At 42.2% G+C, this 19,448-nt stretch overlaps 1 protein-coding gene across 1 annotated transcript in view; it reads left to right on the top strand.

Moving 5' to 3' along the window:
• col14a1b (collagen, type XIV, alpha 1b) overlaps window positions 1-19,448 on the top strand; it is a 164,220-nt gene that overhangs the window by 66,921 nt on the left and 77,851 nt on the right. The window contains exons 11-18 of the mRNA XM_085345751.1: window positions 1,515-1,660; window positions 5,700-5,829; window positions 13,142-13,281; window positions 13,498-13,624; window positions 13,715-13,854; window positions 14,813-14,945; window positions 15,153-15,197; window positions 16,403-16,548. Coding sequence (XP_085201877.1) covers window positions 1,515-1,660; window positions 5,700-5,829; window positions 13,142-13,281; window positions 13,498-13,624; window positions 13,715-13,854; window positions 14,813-14,945; window positions 15,153-15,197; window positions 16,403-16,548 — 1,007 coding nt within the window. The remainder of the gene's footprint in view (window positions 1-1,514; window positions 1,661-5,699; window positions 5,830-13,141; window positions 13,282-13,497; window positions 13,625-13,714; window positions 13,855-14,812; window positions 14,946-15,152; window positions 15,198-16,402; window positions 16,549-19,448) is intronic.

Raw genomic sequence — 19,448 nt, 5'->3', positions numbered from 1 at the left:
CTGTTATATATATATATACACACACACACACACACACACACACACACACACACACACACACACACACACACACACACACACATATATAAATACAGAGACAAATATAAATAAAATATACAAAGGGGATAAATAGAATAAATAGGAATAAAAAATAAAAATACAAGTGAATTGCACATTTCAAGTATTGAGTCTATTGCACTGTTGACTATTTACAAAAAGTATTGCACAAGGTATTGTACAGTGAGGTGAAGAGGCACTACAGCTTAGTTGTTCCCCCCTCCTTTGTCCTCCTGTTTCCCCTCCCTCTCCCCTCCAGAGAGGAGTTAAACAGTCTGATGGCGTGTGGGACAAAGGAGTTTTTAAGTCTGTTAGTTCTTGTCTTGGGGAGAAGCAACCTGTCACTGAACAGACTCTTCTGGTTGTTTATGGCCGTGTGCAGAGGATGCCCAGCATTGTTCATAATGTCCATCAGTTTCTTTAATGTCCTTTTCTCTGCCACTGTCACCAGAGTGTCCAGCTTCATGTGTTGTACTACAAAGGAAAACAGTGAATTTGGGCCATAAAAGCTACACAGGTGTTTCATTATTTATTCGTGGCCCGATCCTCCTCTGACAGGATGCCTGTGGCGAGCTCTAATTCTGGTGGTATTGCCTGAGGCCTCGTGCTGACATGTGTACCCCGAGCCAGAGCCTGGCTGGATTCTCTGACCTTCTCGACCTGGCGTTCGCTGACGAATGACAGGGGATTCCTCCCTGTTGGTTGAGGATGAATGCAAAGTCACAAGTTGACCTTGTAGCAAAGTTAATGTGCTGTGGCTGTTTGCTGGAAGCTGCCACTTCTGCCCTGCTGCACTGTCTGGTTAAGGCAGCAAATTAAACATGATGCTAGGTACTAATTGATTTGGGGGTTTGAGCAGAGTGTGGTATAAGTGAGGACTTCACTCGTGCTGTCTGACTCTCTGAAATATATTCGATTTCATGAAACCAGACCTCCATTTCAATCACATCAACTGCTTGACTTAAAATACACTGTGGTGGTTTGCAGAGGCAAAACTACATCACGTCGGCCGTCGGCCCAAAGCTTCAGGACCTGGTTGTAAATCTCATTAGTCTCTTTTCTAGTTAAAGCTCGTTTGGCTCATTGCCGTGCAGGACAATGACCTCTGAATAACTGCTGTTTTTAACAACCCTGACATTGTGCATTACTGTTTAAAATACATCAAAGAAGATTTGGATTTCTGTTTAATCATGCATGAACTTACAAGACCTAATTTACTTCTATTGCTGCCGGAGAGCCGTAGGATAACGAATTCCTTAGACTTTAGAAAAGAGCGAGTTTTCTATGAAATGTGAATTTTCAGGACTTGTCTGGCCCAAAACAGTCGAAGGTTAGTGTAAAAGTGCCAGATTACTGTTCTAGGTAAGATTTAATCAGCTACACTTCCTTATTGTTTAAAAGTAAATGTGTCAAAGGAAGAAACGCCGTCATCCAAACCCTGTGCTTGTGTCCGACAGTGGCCCTGCCCACGGTGAACAACCTGGAGTTGTTTGATATTACTCACAGCACTATGCGGGTCCGCTGGAAGGCCGTCGCTGGGGCTTCTGGGTACATGATCCTGTACGCCCCGCTGACTGAAGAGGATGCTTCAGATGAGAAGGAGGTGAGGAGTGTGCTCGTGTGCAATGAGAGTAAATGTGAGGCAAAGAATGAGCTGTATGATGCAGAGCAGGGTGCTCCCTGCTGGGCGCCAGCTCCTTTTCCAAAACAATGTTTCCTCAGATTTCTTTACATCACACAACGTTCCTCACAGGCCTACTTTAAACTCTGATCCAAGTAAAATATCTCCTACTTTATGTCATTTTAAAAGCCATTCAAATATAGTGTTCAAAACTTTGTGAAAGTAACTGAACTCCTGTGCTGCCTTGTGTTTATTAATTGATGAAGTCCAGTTGCCCTCATCAATTAGTCCATATTTCAAAAAACCAGACGCCAAAATGTTGACAAAGAGACTTTAATCAGGTTGTAATCAATCTGAGTGGTAAGCAAAGACTGTGTTAGTGTGGCTGAAAAATGTGGTTTTTAATATGTGCCAGTGTGAATATTTAACATCTTACAACTCAGCATTGTTTATCGGAAAAACATGAGCTGAATTCTTGATGTTGAGACTGATGATGGAAAAAACCAAACGACTCCGCTGCTCCAGGTCATTGTGCTCACCTGATGCGCCGCTCTCAGGCTTGGACACATCATCCAATGAAGGCTGCTCTCTGGTCACTGACGTATAGACCCAGCTCTCATCAGCAGAGTATTTCAACATGAGAGGCAGCAGTGATGGAAGAGTTGATATTTGCTCTTTGTCAAAGTTTGAAGTCTAAGACGTCCAGCCAGACAGGAAGTGGTCCTGTGGTGCAGGCGGCGACCCTGGAGGAGGTTCAACCAACTTTACTTCAGGCATTTTTAATCAAACAGAGTAACCGTACTGTATGACTGCACATCGTATACTTTATAGAAGCAGAATTCTGGATGTGCACTTTTCAAATTGTTAACTCCAACACTGTTAGAGTTAACATGGATGTCATTATGGTTTGATATAACCAATAAGCCAGCATTCAGGTTTCTGGTGTGATGAACAGTCTTTTGTTAGAGTGAACATGAATAGAAAAACTTGAACTATAACTTCAAATACCTGCAGGTTTGAGCGGAAGAAACTTTGGACTGAATGTAATCAGCAGCTCAGGATCTCACAATTTGACTTTTTGACTTTGGAGAAAAATCACAGGATATCGTTGGACATTTGCATAACAAAGACTTTCTGCGCCTGTTGACTTTTGTCTGTGGTTTTGCTTCTCGTTTGATATTTTTGTCTTCGGCGTTCGCAGGAATTCCACCTAAATTTGCTTTGAAATAGTCTATTAAAGACGGTGACTGTCGGAGCTGACAGACTGCTAATTTGCATTCAGCTGAATAAAGTTGACCTTCTTAGATGTCTTTGTAATTATAATTGAGTTGCTTCAAAGTAAACGTCTGCTATCATGTGCCGTTTCTGTTATTTTTCTACATATTCTGTATGTTTGACTACTTTGTACTATGAGTCTCAGGAAGGAAACAAAGGAAGGGGGATAGAAGGAAACGGCCAAAAACATGTACCAGAAATATCAGATAATATTAGAGAAAGTGGTGGCAGTAGAGAGTCTTTAATTCACTCTAATAAACAGCACGGCTGATCCTGAGCCACCTTTCAGTGTCCCCACCATGCAGGAGTCAAAAAAGTGCAGCCACCCTCTGAGTCACAGTAATATATCTTTAAAACCTGTGACCAATTAGAGGACAAAACACAACCAAAGCATCAATTACACCTTAAAGACTGAATAACACTTCAAAGTGAAACAGGCACGCATACAAAGACCAGCACTGATTGGAAAGAAGACATTAAAAGCAAACAGCACGACAGACTGGAACATGGGGATCCTTTGCAGGTAAATTCAGCAGTTAAGGAAGACGAGACATTCAAAGGAGAGGAGGAGAGGTATGAAGGGCACAGGCAGCCGTCCTTATCCCTCCTTCTCCCATTAGACCTCATTATGCCTACCGTCACATTCGCCTCCAGGCAGAAAGCAATAAAAACAATTTAGGAAGGAATTTGGAATCAGGATGGATGTTTTCCAGCGGTGAGGATAAGCCTGGCTCTGAGGCACTCCGTCAGAGCCCAGGCTTGGCTGGCTCGTCCTCGTGTGGCTTCCACTTATGGGCCGTGCGGTGACTTGTCTGGGCCAAAGCCAGCCTCAAATCCAGCCCAGTTTGACTGGAAAAGTGCTTTCATTCAAACAGGGACCCAGTGTAGGTCTGCACAGACTGAACCCGAGGGAGAGAAAGGACGAGCACAAATGTGAACAAGAGGTAGATCTTACAGCAGGATGTGACTCCAACGGTCCCCGAAGCTGCTAAATGTGTCCACGCCAAACAAACACAGCAGTAACACGAATGTGGTGCACGTAACAAAAGGGCCTTCTTGTCGAGCAAGAAATGCTTCAGCTCATGTACATCGGCCCGGGTCCAACCCTACACCCACATCAAGCACCGCTCCAAACCTACTAGCTTTAACTGGAGGTGAGTGATGAAGCCAACTCAGAGTCCACACCGATGCAGACTCCACCTGCTTTGAGTCAGGAACGGAGGAAACTCCACACAGCACAAATATAACTGTGGTTCTAAGAAGGGTTGGACTCTGCTGGGTAAATGAAAGCAAAGTGATGAGATGATGTTTAAAGGCGGTGATAGAGAATAATGTTGTTTCAACAGGAGCAAAGGGGCAGTGACCTTTATTTAAGTAAAATTCCACGTAGATCCATTTTGATTGTTGATGGTTATGTAGGTCATGTGCGCTTCAGAAAAGGAAACTGTATTTCCTTCCTCTGCACAGACAAGAAACAGGGTTAAGAAATTCCTCCTGTGTGCCAAGCTACTTAGAAAATGTATGACCTGAAGTCTTTTACGGGTTTTATCACAGAAAACAGACAAAATGAAAAAAGTCAGCAGATTAAATAGGTCACATTCTACTAAAAACACAAAACATGCTTTAATACCCCTCCTGTAATGATGGTAGACGCTCATATCAAACCGAGACAGAATTTGAAGTGGTAAGATGTGGACATGCAGCAGCTCTGGCTTCACTCTACATTAGTTGGTCTTCAAAGAAGAGGATCTAAAATCGCTGCACCAAGTCTTTGTAAAGGAATAAGGATTTTTTAAGGATGCAGAGTCGCTTTGATAGAATCCAAGAATAAAAATATGAAGTGAGAAACAAGCAGAGTTGGTCCTCTTTAAGCCATCCTATCTGATTGCAGCAGCTCTGATTCTGATTGAAATTCCTACTTCAGTGTGAGAAAGGCAGGGGCGTCCCAAAGCTCGGCGGTTAGAGTCTATTCAGAAAATTGTCTCAGGATAAAAAGAGATAAAGCCTTTAGTTATTTAGCTGTTACATCTTAGGCCAAAAGATAAGGTGGAAATATTCTAAAATGAGGTAAGAAGTAAAAAAACCTGTGAAAGTATTAACAGTAGTTATTGATCACGTTGACCCTTCTGGCTGATTGTTCCTGTTGTACGTTGTAGTTCTCTAAGGAAACAACAAAAGCCATTTGTTGTATTATGTCTGCATCCAGTGTATGTTTGGCAGAATAAGCGATGGTGAAGTTGAATATTTGTGTGCGCGCTGTGCAAGCAGCTGCAGACTGGTTGAGTTCTGTGTTGGCGATTGAGATGAAACAAATCGGCCTCTGTGGGGACAGAAAGGTCTGTTTCAGCTACGCAGACAAGCTCCAGCTGCAAAGCAGAAAACAACCGATGTTTTTCTCACATTTTAAAATCGACCACTGCGGTCCTGCAAACAGAGTTTCATCATCTTCCTTTGTTCTGAGTTTCAGCTCAGTAGATGTGGGACATACTACAAGAGCCTGATTGGCCCCTCCTGCTTAATGTAAAAGGAAGATCTCCATATTCAGAAATCATCTCATGCAATCACACTTTAATTCTCTGCTTGCCTGGACGAGACTGCTGATGATAGAAGAGTAGACGTGCAGAGAGATGAGTAACAGGGCGGATAAACGACTGCATGAAATCCACTGACAAGACAGAGATTTAAAGGATCTACTAGAAAGTCTCTGCGTCTTCGCTAAATGCACATACCTGCTGTGTGTGCGCAGGTGAAGGTGGATGACTCGGTGACTGAGGTGGAGCTGGAAGGATTGACTCCAGCTACTGAGTACACAGTGACAGTTTACGCCATGTACGGAGAGGAAGCCAGTGACCCCATGACCAGCCAGCAGACCACATGTAAGTCTAACATGCAAAACACTCCCATCATCAAATATTTCTTTGATCTGTTGTTAGCAGCCAATACATGAAGAATGAAGCCAAAATCTTCAGTTCGCCAAAGATTCTCATGTCTCATGTCTCAAGTATCTGTTTAAGGCTTAAACTTGAGCATCACTCGAGCCACAGGCCCAGCCCGGCTCTCTGCTCGGTGCCACCTTAGCTAACAGGCGCTGGTCCTCATGGCCACTATTTGTTTTTGGTGCCATTAGTAGCTTTTTAATGGAATTATCTGATACCTGAACATGGATTATTATGTGGCCGATTGGTGTAATAAAGTTGTTGTATTTTCTGTTAATGTTATTTAGATGATTAACATTCATAATAATAATCAAACAAGTTTTCTAGGATTTGCTAATAACACTGTTAGGTCTCCAGAACATTGTCAAGCTTTGGCTGAACCTTCAAAACAGGCGTCCAAGCCAATCAGTAATGACAGAGTGGCTACATTTATGCTTTATATACAGTCTGTGGTTACCATGCAGACTTCACTGGTTGGACTTGTCCTGTTGGCAGCCATTAAACTTTGGCTGATTCTTGACTGAACGACATGGATCCACCTCAAACTCTGGCTGAAAAATAAAGTGTTGATCTGATCACCAGAGTTATGTAACGACAATGTTGACGTCATCCAGGTCACACAAATATCAGCATCACAGTTCAGGAGCTTCAAGTGTAAACAGTTGTGCCTGCATAAACAATTTCAGTCAATATTTAAGCATGCAAATATTTTTTTAAAGACACAAGCCTTCACAAATATTCCACGAGGGCTTTGTAATGCTTCACACACTACAGCCGGATACAGTTTAAAAATGAGGCGCAGGCACACAGTTTTCACAAAGTGTCCTCATCTTCTTTTAATGTCCTGGGAGTTGAGATCTGAAAGAAAGGCAAACTGGTCCTCGCAGAAATGGAAATATAAGGCCGCCCATATGCTTTACTAACTGTTGGTGAAATTCAATTTCATTAAATCCCCGACAGATTGTGTGACCCTTTGAACTCGAGTCACTGCTATTCTCATCTCTGAAAGCAGCCGGCACATTTTTCATTTTCCTCAGGACGTTAACTGTCAGCTGTCTGATCAGGAGGAAACCACATCTCCAAGCACTTAAACCTACATCCTCCATGTACAAACCTCCAAACCCTTTATCAGCTAATTTCTTTCATTATCTTTTTTATGTGTTTTCTAATCAGAGGGATCAGCTGCTGCAGACATATTTGCTTTTCATTTGCTGAGTGTTTGCTCATAGTTTCTTCCCAGACGGCTGCAGCGTGCTGAAGTCCTGTCCCAACACGTATCCTGCTCCTGACAAACTAGCAGTCAGCAATGCCAAATTCTCTACATGGCGCCAACTTTGATTCCCTTATTCCAGCTATTTTCTGCACCTCGCTGTCATTCTGTAGAGTTTTGATGAGAGTAACTCGGCGCTCCGCCCACCCTAAATCCCCACTGTGCTCACTAATTAACATTTTATGAAGTCTCCTTTAAGGTTTGAGGCCTGCGGCTTTAAGTCAGGGCATGTTTATGTCTTTACGGTGTGTGTAAGGCTTTGGATGCGGGTCAGAAGAGGACACTCTGTCAAATACATTTTCATAATAAAATAACTTTTATTGTTCCATGCAGGCAGGACTTAATGCCCTTGAATGAAGATGGGACACATTAAGTTTTGGTCATCATCTTTGTATCGGCCCCGTTCCCTGAAATATTCCTTCTGCATTATAAAAACGAGGTTCCTCGTTAGCTACACACCACATGATGCAAATGACGGTCGTGATGTGCTTTTCACTCAACGAGCTTGTTCGTATTCATTCAGTCTGCCTCTCTGTGTCATCAGAGGCCTCTCATCCCTCATTTCCTCTCGTCATTTAACTGTCGTTTCTTCCATTGTTAAGACAAAATGTGCTTTAATGATCATTGCAGTGAAACGAGGCCGTTGCACATGCAAATGAGTTGGATTTCTTTTTCTTTGAAGGAGCATGATGGAGATTAAAGATAAAGACTCATACAAAATCAGACTACAGAGAGCTTTGCACATCTTCCCACTTTGTGGTTTTACAACCAGAAGCAGGTCGTGAGGCCACAGAATGCAGATTTGATTTTGAATTGTTTTTTTCATTGGTTGTTTGTTATTTAGCTGTAGCTCTAAGTGTGTGCGCTTGCAGAGGTTATACATGTCATGAGAGACTTGCAAACACTTGATCCCTTTTATATAAGAAAGGATTTAAAACAAAAAGGGGTTTTTTTTTCAATAATTTAGCTACAATAAAAAAACTGAATATTCTTCTGTGGAAATGGGACACTCAGAAACAAGAACTGCACTACAGAAGCTGACAGATGTTTGAAGGTTTCTTGTGCTTCCCACACAACTTTTTAATGACATGCAAATCTCCAGTTTGACTTGGCCAGTCTGTATCCGTCCATTTTCCTTTTTTTGTTTGTTTGAGGGGTTTTTGGGGATATTTTCTCATTGGTCGCCTTTAGCTCTCAGAGACATGGCTTCACTTTGTCTTCAAGCATTCTTGGACATGATGTGGTGTGATGCAGAATTCAATTACTAATCACACTGTGCCCTTCAATCTGCCCCATCATTGAAGCAACGAGGCAACCCCAAACCACGGCCGTTGTATCACTGTTATGGGATTTTACTGTATTGATTGATTTTCTTTTGCCTATTTCATCTGTGGTCTTTATTTTCTCCACAACACATTATTTCAAAAGGCCTGGTGTTTAACTGTGTGTTCTCTGAAAAATGTCAACTTTCTTTTTGGACAGCAGGACCTTTTTTGTTGTTGCTGGCTTGATTCCAATGCATTTATGTGCAGGCACATTCATATTGTAAATGCTCACATTCTGATGCCAACAGTTATTTGCAGATGCCGTTGTAAAACACTGGAGTTCTTGAATATGTCTCTTTGCCTCAGACGGTGTGTTGCTGGAAGTAAGTGAGACTGTGTTAGCTTTATGGACAGAAGATGTAGGCATAGACAAGCGCTGAACGTTTTCTGCTTTGGTGCCCTGAGGAGCTTATTACTGCTCTTCGCAGAAGCTGGAGTTCTTCTGGCTTCATCGGGCAGTGACCTCCACCTTGCACTGGATCAACTTACAGTCGAAAGAGAAGTAGCTGGGATGAGAATTAATTAGCACTTCCAAGGCTGATACCATGGTTCTCACCCTGAAAAGGGAGTTCCCACTCCAGGTCGGGGAAGAGTCGCCATCCCGAATGGAGGAGTTTAACTATTTCAGGGTCTTGTTCATGAGTGAGGCGAGAGATTGACAGAAAGATTGCAGCAATGTTAATGGTGATGCAGAGGCTTTCTTGGTCTGCTGTGGCAAAGAGGGACCTGAGCATGAAAGTCAAGCTGTTGCTTTGCCAGTCAAGCTATGTCCCTACCCTCACCTGTGGCCACGAGCTCAAGGTAGTGACTGAAAGAATGAAATTGTGGATACAAGAGACAGACAACAGGGTGTCCCTTAGAAATGTGCTAAGTGGCTCGGTCAGGTGCTCGGAGTAGAGCCACTAGTCCTCCAAATTGAAAGGAGTCAGTTAAGGTGGTTCGGACATTTGGTCAGGATGCCTAGAAAATTTCTAGGTGAGGTTTTTTGGCCATGTCCATCAAAGCTCTAGAGCAGGGGTGGGAAACTCCAGGCCTCAAGGGCCAGTGTCCTGCAGGTTTTAGACGTGTCCTTGAGCCAACACAGCTGATTTAAATTGTTAACTGACCTCCTCATGTCTTGAACTTCTCCAGAGGCCTGGGTATAAACTAATCATTTGATTCAGGTGTGTTAATCTAGGGTGATATCTAAAACCTGCAGGACACCGGCCTGGAGTTCCCCACCCCTGGTCCAGAGCCACATGGCTTTGACCTTGGTACAATGATACTACATACTCAAAAGTGAGCAAAACAGCAGAACCTTGATGTCAGAGCTTTAAATAAGATGGGTTCCACTAGGGCTGGGCGATATGGCCTAAAATCCATATCACGGTATAATTTGAGGCATGTGCAGTAACAATATATTCTTTTCTTCCTTATAACATATTTTAAATAATATAAGGCACACTTAAAATCCTTTAATTTTCTCAAAATTCGACAGTGTTCCTTATGTTTGAATTCTGGTTGTGCTCACTGACCTCGAACCAATTTTATGTGGTACACGGCGCACAGAAATCTGTCAAAAAATGTTTTAGTATGACTTTGGTAAGCTATGAAGGCGCACCGCTTGATGGATTGTTGGAGCATTATGGCTGCCGTAGGAGCCTTGGAGTAATCTGGGTCCAAAACTCCGTCGCCTTCAGGTTCCAAAGTCAAACTGTCTAAATTCTTTCATCTCTAATAAAATAATCAGTGTTGCTGCTTTACCAGGTGTAACAATTAAGTTTAACATCCAGTAATGGAGGAAAACAGAGGATTTCACAGAGGATTTCACAGTGTTTGGACACATTTATTTGCTCACACTGGCTGCTGGTCTGCTTGATCTGCAGTTGGAAAATGAAACTGAAACTATCATATTGTTTGTTTACTTTTAGTATCTTCAGAGGTATCGTACTGCTAATCGCTCTACTGGATATCAAACCAGCCTCCTTTTCATTTGATTAACTACAAAGTAGCTCTAGAGCTTTGGCAAAGTCACTCTAAACAGGACATTTTTCCTCCACTTCACAACAGTTCTCATCTTTACGTAATAAAAAGTACACAATTTTAGTTATTGTTGTTCTATAATTTCATAAATGCAGCAGAAATATGGTGTTACTGTAACCATCTAATGATAAATAGCCCACTGCAGAGCAGACACATGAGTAATGTTGGAAATTATCCTTCTACTTCAGGCTATGTACTCTTCATTAAGACAAGAGAAGAGAAGAGTTATTCAAAGCTAGGACATTTCTTGTTACAGCAAATAAAAGTTAAAAAAGTTAAAGTTGAAAAAACAAATAAGTTAAACACAACAAACCTATAAAAATAGCTTAAATAAGTAGGCACTGTAAGATTCAGTATTTACTGGGTCTCCATTCACATTTTTTAAACTCAATAATTTAATAAGCTTGGCACAGTTCCTTTAATAGCACTAAACCTAAAAATATTCGCACTTTGTGTGTGTAAAACAAACCCCCCCTCACCCACCCACAACACACACACCTCCACATGTTACCCAGAGGTTACCCATTAGATAAGACAAATTATGTCAAAATGTTTGAACTTTTTTTCTAGTCTTGCAAAAAAGAAAAAAAAGAAGAAAAAAAAAAGAGAAGAAAAAGAGAAAAAAAAAGTTTAACATCCAGACATCCATGAAAACAGAATTTATTAAATTCAACGGAGTTAGAAGTTAGCAGGAAGTTACCTCGCTAGCTTCCACCTAAACATGATATAGCATGTTCTGACTGAGAGATTTCTGAAAAAATTCAAACGTACAGCTCTGCTATCACTTCCAACATAAATGAAGACAGAAAACTAAACAGCAGTGACATTTGTAGGGTTACTGAAGTTGGGCTAGCTGGTATATAATGATGTGCTACGTGATCGCTAGCAAAACAGCTACGTTAGCATAACATTAGCACAGTGAAGCTGGAGGATGAACGCTGGACAAAAGTTAACGTGAGGGTTCCTGATGGTTAGGGACAAATGCAATCGCATGGCAGGATGCTGTAAACGGACCAAACTTCAGTCAGGAGAACAACTGAGATAATCCATCCACAATACGAGGTTAGTCATTAATATACTGCAACAACATGGGAATAGAGCAGCTGCAAGAGAATTCAGCATTAATGAATCAATGGTAGGGAAGTGGAGGAAGCGCAGGTTTTGGCTTTCCCCATATTCCAAAAGTGCTTCGTCTCTTTGCCATTACTGCTGCCTGCATAATTTGCAGATGATATTGTTTGCAGCCGCTGCAATGCTTTCAACCAAAACAGGCACCATCAACATGCTATTGCGGTAGAGCTGTATAGTCAAAATCTCTACTGTTGGCCAAATTTATACCGTTTATACCGCCCACCCCTAGGTTCCACCTTTCACTGCCTGATCTGGAACCCCTAATTAAATTAAAGGAGCACACTTTTCCTGTATTGGTGATCTGCTTAATGAAACTTCATCAGAGCTGTTATAATAATGTTGAAAGCTCTGATTGGCTGAGCTGTCAGTTAAAACAACACTAGAGTTATGTAGGTGTTGAGCAAAGCTGCCAGCTGCAGTGACACCCCTGAGCTGTAGCGTCATCTATATGGTTCTTGTAATACTTTATATGGAAACGTTTGGAAACTTTAGCGACTTACCTGTTGTTAAACTTTTTTAATTTGCTTTTTGCTGATTGCTGTTGTGACCCTGGGATACCCCGCTGCAGTATCTCACTCCCTTCAGCCCACTCTGGATTTCTCTCTGTCTGCTGCTTTGTTTTTAATCTGACCCTCGGTATAATTGAGGTGAAGCACTGGTGGGTACAATCAGAATTATTTTTCTTTTCTTTTGAAGAAAACAGATCAGTGATTCTAAATGTAAAAGTTCCAAAGCTCAGAGAGAATCAGATTCTACGGCAGAATTTTTAAAGTGAGGGCAGGGGGGGATTTTTTTTAGACCTCCGAGACGGCGAGAAGAAATGAGAAAGAGAGGACGTTTAGGCAGAGCCTGAGGGAGTGCGGTGATGTAATGAGCTTCTGTCCACTTTATAATTAAAAGTAGTGGAGTCCAATAACCCTTGTACAAACCCCCATGAGTGCGAGTGTGAATTAGACAGACCTGCTGTTATCAGGGGTCACGATTTCAGGCCCCTCATGAAGGCTCGGCTGTGTTTGCGTGTCCATGTATCTGCTGTTGATAAAGAACATAAAGCTGTTTTGTTCTTTCGTTCTTTCTTCGTCTTTTTGCGATGTATACGTTCAGTTTGAAAAATATTCCATTTCCGAGGCCACACACGCTTTCTTAGTGTTGGATTATAACTATGCTAATATGAGCAACTGGGAAGTTTATATGATTTAAAGTTTTGGAACATTTTCTGAAAGGCACATTTAATAAAGTAGTATGGAGGAACAAAGCTGCCAGTCTCCCAAAGTCAATGCAGGAACGCCAAGTTAAAAAATAAATAAATTAGTGAAGGTAAATAAACAGGTTAATTCATTGGTATACAAATAAAGCATAATAATATTGCATTATCTGTCCAGTAGTCATACTGATTAATATATATTTTGGCTGAATCCATCCTCCATAGGGAGAGGAATTTATAGTCAGTTCACAGCCGTTTCTTTCCAGATGTTGTGTTTATGGTTTGCTTTCTGTCCCTCAGTACCGCTGATCCCAGCGAGGAACCTTCGTTTCTCTGAGGTGGATCACAGCTCTGCCCGAATCACATGGGACTCCGCCTCCAGGAAGGTTAAAGGGTACCGCATCATGTACGTCAAAACCAATGGAGTCCAGACCAATGAGGTGAGGGAACTCTGGAGGACACAGGTCATCAGGCTAGCCCAAACTTGTCAGAGAGGAAGTAGTAACGTGTCGTTCCTCGATGAAGTTTAACAATTCCAGCAGAGCCTGATCATTGGTCCAGCATCTGTGCACTGTCCGTGCTGCTAATTCCAACATGACAAACAAACCGAGTCGCTTAGGAACAAATGTCATTGTGTTTTGGTCCTGTGTCTTCAGGTGGATGTTGGCCGTGTGACAGCCTGGCTGCTGAAAAACCTGACATCACTGACGGAGTACACTGTCGGTGTGTTTGCCGTCTATGATGAAGGACAAGCTGAGGTTGTGACAGACAGCTTCACCACAAGTAAGAAACTAACATCATTGTAAATAGAGATTGTTACATTCAAAAGTGTTTCTGAAATGGTTTCAACCAGAATTGTTGGTGTTTGTTTAGAAACTGTCCCAGACCCAGTGGACCTGAGGAGCAGTGACATCTCCACGAACAGCTTCAGGGTGTCCTGGGCTCACCCGGCGTCTGATGTGGTGCTTTATCGACTCACCTGGACACCCACCGACGGAGAAGAGAGCAGTGAGGTGTTCACGTGTTTCTTATACGCTTATATGTGTATTTTAAGCTTAGAAGATGAAAGAAAGTCACCTGGAAATCTTATGATTTCTGAAGTGTCATCTCTCAGGATGGAAAACGCTCATTCTTTTAAGTAATTCAGTCCTTAATGACCATTAAAACTCTCTTTATAAAGTTTTAGACTGCTCAATGCTTAAATTAACCCTTAGGCGTTCCTCGTCAAAAAAGTTACCCTTTTGGGTAACTTTGGATTTTTGATTTTCAATATATCAGTCATTTTAAACACATGTTGGCAGTGTTTCATGTGGCCAAATGGCAGTTTCTACTCTCAGCTCTGTGTAATGTTACAGAGGGAATATCCTTATATGATCATATCACACAAAGCTGACTGTGAGCACAGAAGACTGAACCACCTTCTGTTCTTCTCAAAGGACGATGGATAAATGTCTTCATCCAGGCAGTGGACAGACTGAGAGGCTGCACCAAACTCCTCAGTCTGACTGTCGCAGAAATAAGGATTATTTTTCATCACCTCCATAAAAATATGGAGCTAGAAATGAGCAGATCGGATCCTTTGAAACACTAACGAGCACTAACGAACGAAGCTGCTCCTGCCAGCACAGTCAGGTTTAATAACTGTGTGCTGACTTTGTCGCAGTCATTGTTGACTGGCAGCATCTTTGAACCTGATAAGCACCAATCAAATGATTTCATTAAGATATGAGAAGAAGTGCACGTGACAGCAGATAAAAGCCAACTTTGTCACTCCAGTGAGTCTCTGAGAGATAATGTGGGCCTCACCGGCCTTTGTATGTCTTCTGATCTTTGTCTTAACTGATGGTGACTTTGCTTTTATGTACTCTGCAGAAAGAGGTTTTATCAGGAAACTCTTAGAATGAAACATTTTGGAACATCTTTTTCTGTCACCTGTCTGTCTAAAGCAGATTTGTTGTCCTGCTGTTTCAGGTTTTGGTGAATGGGAATATCAACACGTACCTGATAAAGGAACTCACCCCCTCGACAGAGTACGAAGTCCTCCTGGCCGCCATTTACGGGAATGAGCTGGAGAGTGATGAGGTGATCCTCGTGGAGTCCACCGGTAAATTTATTGTTACAAAACCTCAGATTTCTTCACACTTTCATGTTTGTTGTGTTTATTAATGAGACTGTTTGTCGTCTTTCTGTTATTATTCTCTGATTTTATTCTGTAAACCGCTCAGAGGAATCAGACATCAAAGGATCCTTTAAACTTTCTGAATTAATGGATCAGTCGCATCAGTGACATGTTTCTGCATTTGATTTTCAGCTGAAAAAACAACCACCATTGCCACGACAACCACCACCGTAGCAGGTAATTAATCCCGGGATGAATTTGGATCTTTTTTCTCTTCTCTCCATCGTCTGCGTTTTACTTCATCCTTCATCAACTCTGTCATCCTAAGACTTTCATTTCTCACTTGGCTTCTTTTCCACCAACGTGTTGCTGAGGTTTAATGTAACGAAACGCACTGAGGCAGCGTTTGTGGTCCTGTGCTGATGAAGAACATGGGTAATAGATGCCTTTGAACTGTTGGTGTGTTTTTATCAGCTCTAACTTGCATGAAACGAGGGATCTTCATCAATCAGCAGCCCTGTAAGTGCATGTGGAACTGCAGACTAACGAGTGCTCATGGGAATTCTTTAGGCAACAGAAATCTTCCAGGATCTGTCGAATAATGACTCAGAATTTCCAGAAACTCTGGCAGTTTTCATTTCTCCACGCAGTACGTGTGCCTGAAGATCAATGTTTTTTTTTTACTGTAGTAACCAATTAGCTTTTAAATGTGAAACACATATTTTCCATGAATTTGAAATTTTCCAGACTAAATAAGAAAAACCAAACTGTTACCTGTGGGTGCAGTTTGGATCCAATGCAGTTACTCAGTATCGATTATTTAGTCAGATTGACAGAGTAAAGCTGCAGATATGAAGTAAATGTCTGGTTCTTTCTAGCCTGGCACAGGACAGAGACACGTAAATGCAAACCAGCCGAAGTCGTCTCAGTTTGGATTTCGGGAAGCAAGAAATCTCGACAGGATGGAGAGCAGTTATTGTCTTTTAGAAATCAGAGAAATAAAGAAAAAAGATAAAGATCATAATATTAGGACTCATGTGAGAACACTCTTTGTGGTTTTGTGTTGAAATGGCAGCACTGGGAAAAAAGTTTCCAAAAATTCGAGCGTGTAAGTGACGCTATAAATGCTGATGTTATAAGATCAAAATTCTGAAACGGTAAATCAGATAAGAAGTTTGCTCCTCCTGTTTCACTGATAGCGTCTGTAAACCTGTTTCTATATTATCAGAGGGAGGGTGCGTTGTTCCGATATGTTCTCCGAAGGAACGTTTCGATATTCCGAAGACACTGATGTGATATGAAAATCTGAGCAAATTAAATGCCAGAATGATGACATTTTGATACCATCGCTTTCTGTGATAGGCTGTGACAGCTTCATGCTTCACTGAGTTAATCTTTGAGTCACTGATCTGCAGCCAGAGTTTCTCTGTCCAACCCTTCAGCTCCTCGGTACGGGGTGAGAAGCATGAAGATCGATGAAGAAACTACGTTCAGCATGCGGGTGTCCTGGCAGCCCGTCGACCCCAGAAATGCTCGACATTATCGACTGAGCTACATCAGTGCGAGGGGAGACCGAGCAGCAGAGACGGTAAGACAGAGAGAGACACTTCATTTCATAATAATTACCTCCAGGTCTGATGCTCATTTGAACGGTCTTCAGCAATGCCTGCTTTTCATTCCCAGCATCAACACTCAGCAACACTATCTTAGCCTATAGGAGCCGCACATTAATAAAGTCAACAAACAATCAGCCCCAGCACACAAACACCACCTAAAAACAACAGGGAACTGACAGCGATGTGTTTTCCATGCTGATAGAGCCTTCCCCTCTCATTTAAAATAAATGGAAATCCCTTGTGGCAGCCATCACGACCACATCACCAATTTGCAGAAGTTTAATTTGCAGAACATTTCCAGCCGTAAACTTTACTAAGTCACGTTTGTGTGATTTCTTTGAATACTCTTCAAATTTTATGCTCTGAAAGTCAAACTCCTACAAATTCATACAATGGAACAGACAAAAGAGCATCAGTCTTCAACAGGAGGAGGGTGGGAGATTATTGATGAAGACAATGGCAGGCCCTCAGATTAGAAGTCCTCCTTGGAGAGAAAGTCAGTGCTACTGAAGTTGATGGCAGGCCTTCAGAGTCTAGTTAAGGGGCAGAGACGAGAGCAGGAAGAGGATAATGATGATGAAAACAGTGGCAGGCCTTCAAAGAGTTTTTCTTTTTTTCAGTGAGGTAGAGAGAGCCTGGCAGCTTCTGCAGTAATGAGCAGAGAGAGAAGGCTTTTATAGAAAACAACACTCGTGCAAAAATATGCCACAGGCGTGCGTGACAATACATCAATAATGGGGTACAATCGTGGCCCCGCGTGCCGAAAATGTCCAAAGGGAGCCAAATATTATTTTTAATAACGAAATATGAAAGTTCGCTCACAGGTTCTGGCTCCGGGTCTCTACCTTAACCCCGGAAACTGTGACTTTTATTGCCAGAACTTGCTTTCATGCCTACAGAGTGACTCATGCAACCCGTCAGGATGTTGGACCAACACTGAGCACAGGCTCAAAATCCCAGCTTGGTTTTTGTCCAGTTCCACTTAAATGGCAATTTAATCAAAGGGGGAAAAGGGCATTGATGCTTTCTGCACTCCTGCCACACAGGAAGGACGCAGGAGCTGGATGGTGCAAAAAAACCTCTCGACACTGTGATTTTACCAACAACACGTGCATGTGGGAAACCTGAATGTGGAATATTCCAGGGGAGGGGGTGTGCTTTAAAAGATAGTTGTCCTCAGTAATCAGGGTCAAACTTCACGGTTCCTGCTCAACTAAGACGTCTGTCTGGTTCTCGGTGATGAGGAGAGTTTTGACTAAAAGTCCCCGTTAGAAGGCAGACATGTCATGTTTACAGTGTGATTAGTTTTCATGATAAAAGCTGCTTTGAATCCTAATTAAAGACAAACTCCCAGATTTCCTGTCTTTAAACTCTGCTCACACACACACACACCTTTACATGCATCACAAAGACTTTTTTCTTTTTCATGCTCTCATTGTTTTCTTTCACATTTGTGCAAATCACATTTATTCTGTAATAATTGTCTCTTTGGTGTTAATAAATGTAGAGCATGGCTTCCAAGGTTCTTTGTAATCCTAAGTGGTCGGGTGTTCCCTTTGCCAGGTTAACGCGTGTCAAATATCTCCAGAACCGTCTCATCTTCCTGTGACTTTTGACTTCACTGGTGTGTGTTGTTGTGTGCTGGTTGTGCTGCCACCGCACCAGAGGCCCACTCTGGACACAGGTCCCGCTTCAGCCTTTTCATCCTGACAATAAAGAGCCACCAGCTGCTCGCACCGGCGGCTTGTTAAATGAGATCTCTTATCAAAGCACGAACAGCTGTGGCCTCTGTTTGGCAATCCGGTCAGGTTATGAATCACCAAGTGCTGCGCTCAATAGCTACTATTTAGATGTCTATCTGCTGTGGGGGGAGAAAAAAACACCTGCTTTGTTCAAAGTTTCACTCTGTGGTTCTCGGCTGCCAAAGCAGGGCAACGCGCCACCGAAGGAGCGCGTCTCATTCACGTGTTATTGATATGTGGCTCATCCCACTTCATCTTCACTGGTGGAATCTTGTCCTAAAGAGCTAACGTGTAGTCAGCATGTTAGATCTGCAGCAGCAACAAATCATATTATATGTAATTAAATTGTGGACATTAGTGGTTTTGTAACACGATTACAGAACGCTCTGCATCACAGGAACACACAGCAAAGAAAAGCCAGAAATCAGACTTCCTTGGCCTTTTTGCAACTTTTGAATTATTTATATTATTTAATTATCGAGTGGTTATGTCTTAGTTTTTGTCCTGTTCTTCTCTGGCTGATAGAAATATCTGCATTTCCATTGTTATCGTCAAATTTTGACCTCCTGGGCAGAAGCATGAAGCCAGCACAGAGGTATTAAGAAGCCAGCTGTCCTTCAGACGGACTCCACAAGTCAGTCTGTCCCCAGTGCCTCCCACATCAAAATGCCCAATTTCCTGACACGGGGAACTGTAGGCAATCAGAGCTCGCCTCCTCTGACTGAAGCCACTGAGTCTGTTGGTGCCTTATGAAGCTTTTTTCATCTGACAAACACTGTGTGGCCTGCTGTCAGATACAGACATCAGGGAGTGAAATGCTAGCGTGTTATTAGTCTGTTACTTAGCTGTAATTAGCAGGTATGATTGTGTTTGTGGTGCACCTGTGCAGTCTGACGGGAACATTTCCAATCCGTACTTTTTGGGTTACAACCTCTAACCTGGTCTGGTTCTTTCTTGCTAGACTTGTACTAGAAAATTAATGCACGAATAAATGAAACATTTCTCAGTGCTTAGGTCTCTACAAGCTTATGAATCTAGAAGTTAATGGTTCGGTTCATTCAGATGGCTGTGTCACTGCCGTACCAGATGATGGTGTCTACACCGTAGCCATGGTGTGACTCAACTCTGAA

This window comes from Diplotaxodon limnothrissa, linkage group LG22 (assembly GCF_057381915.1).
Source record: "Diplotaxodon limnothrissa isolate DT_005_m linkage group LG22, D_limnothrissa_male_GT1.1, whole genome shotgun sequence".
NCBI lineage: Eukaryota > Metazoa > Chordata > Actinopteri > Cichliformes > Cichlidae > Diplotaxodon > Diplotaxodon limnothrissa.
The sequence above is the reverse complement of the archived record's forward strand: the minus strand, read 5'-3'. Positions and strand labels throughout refer to the sequence as shown.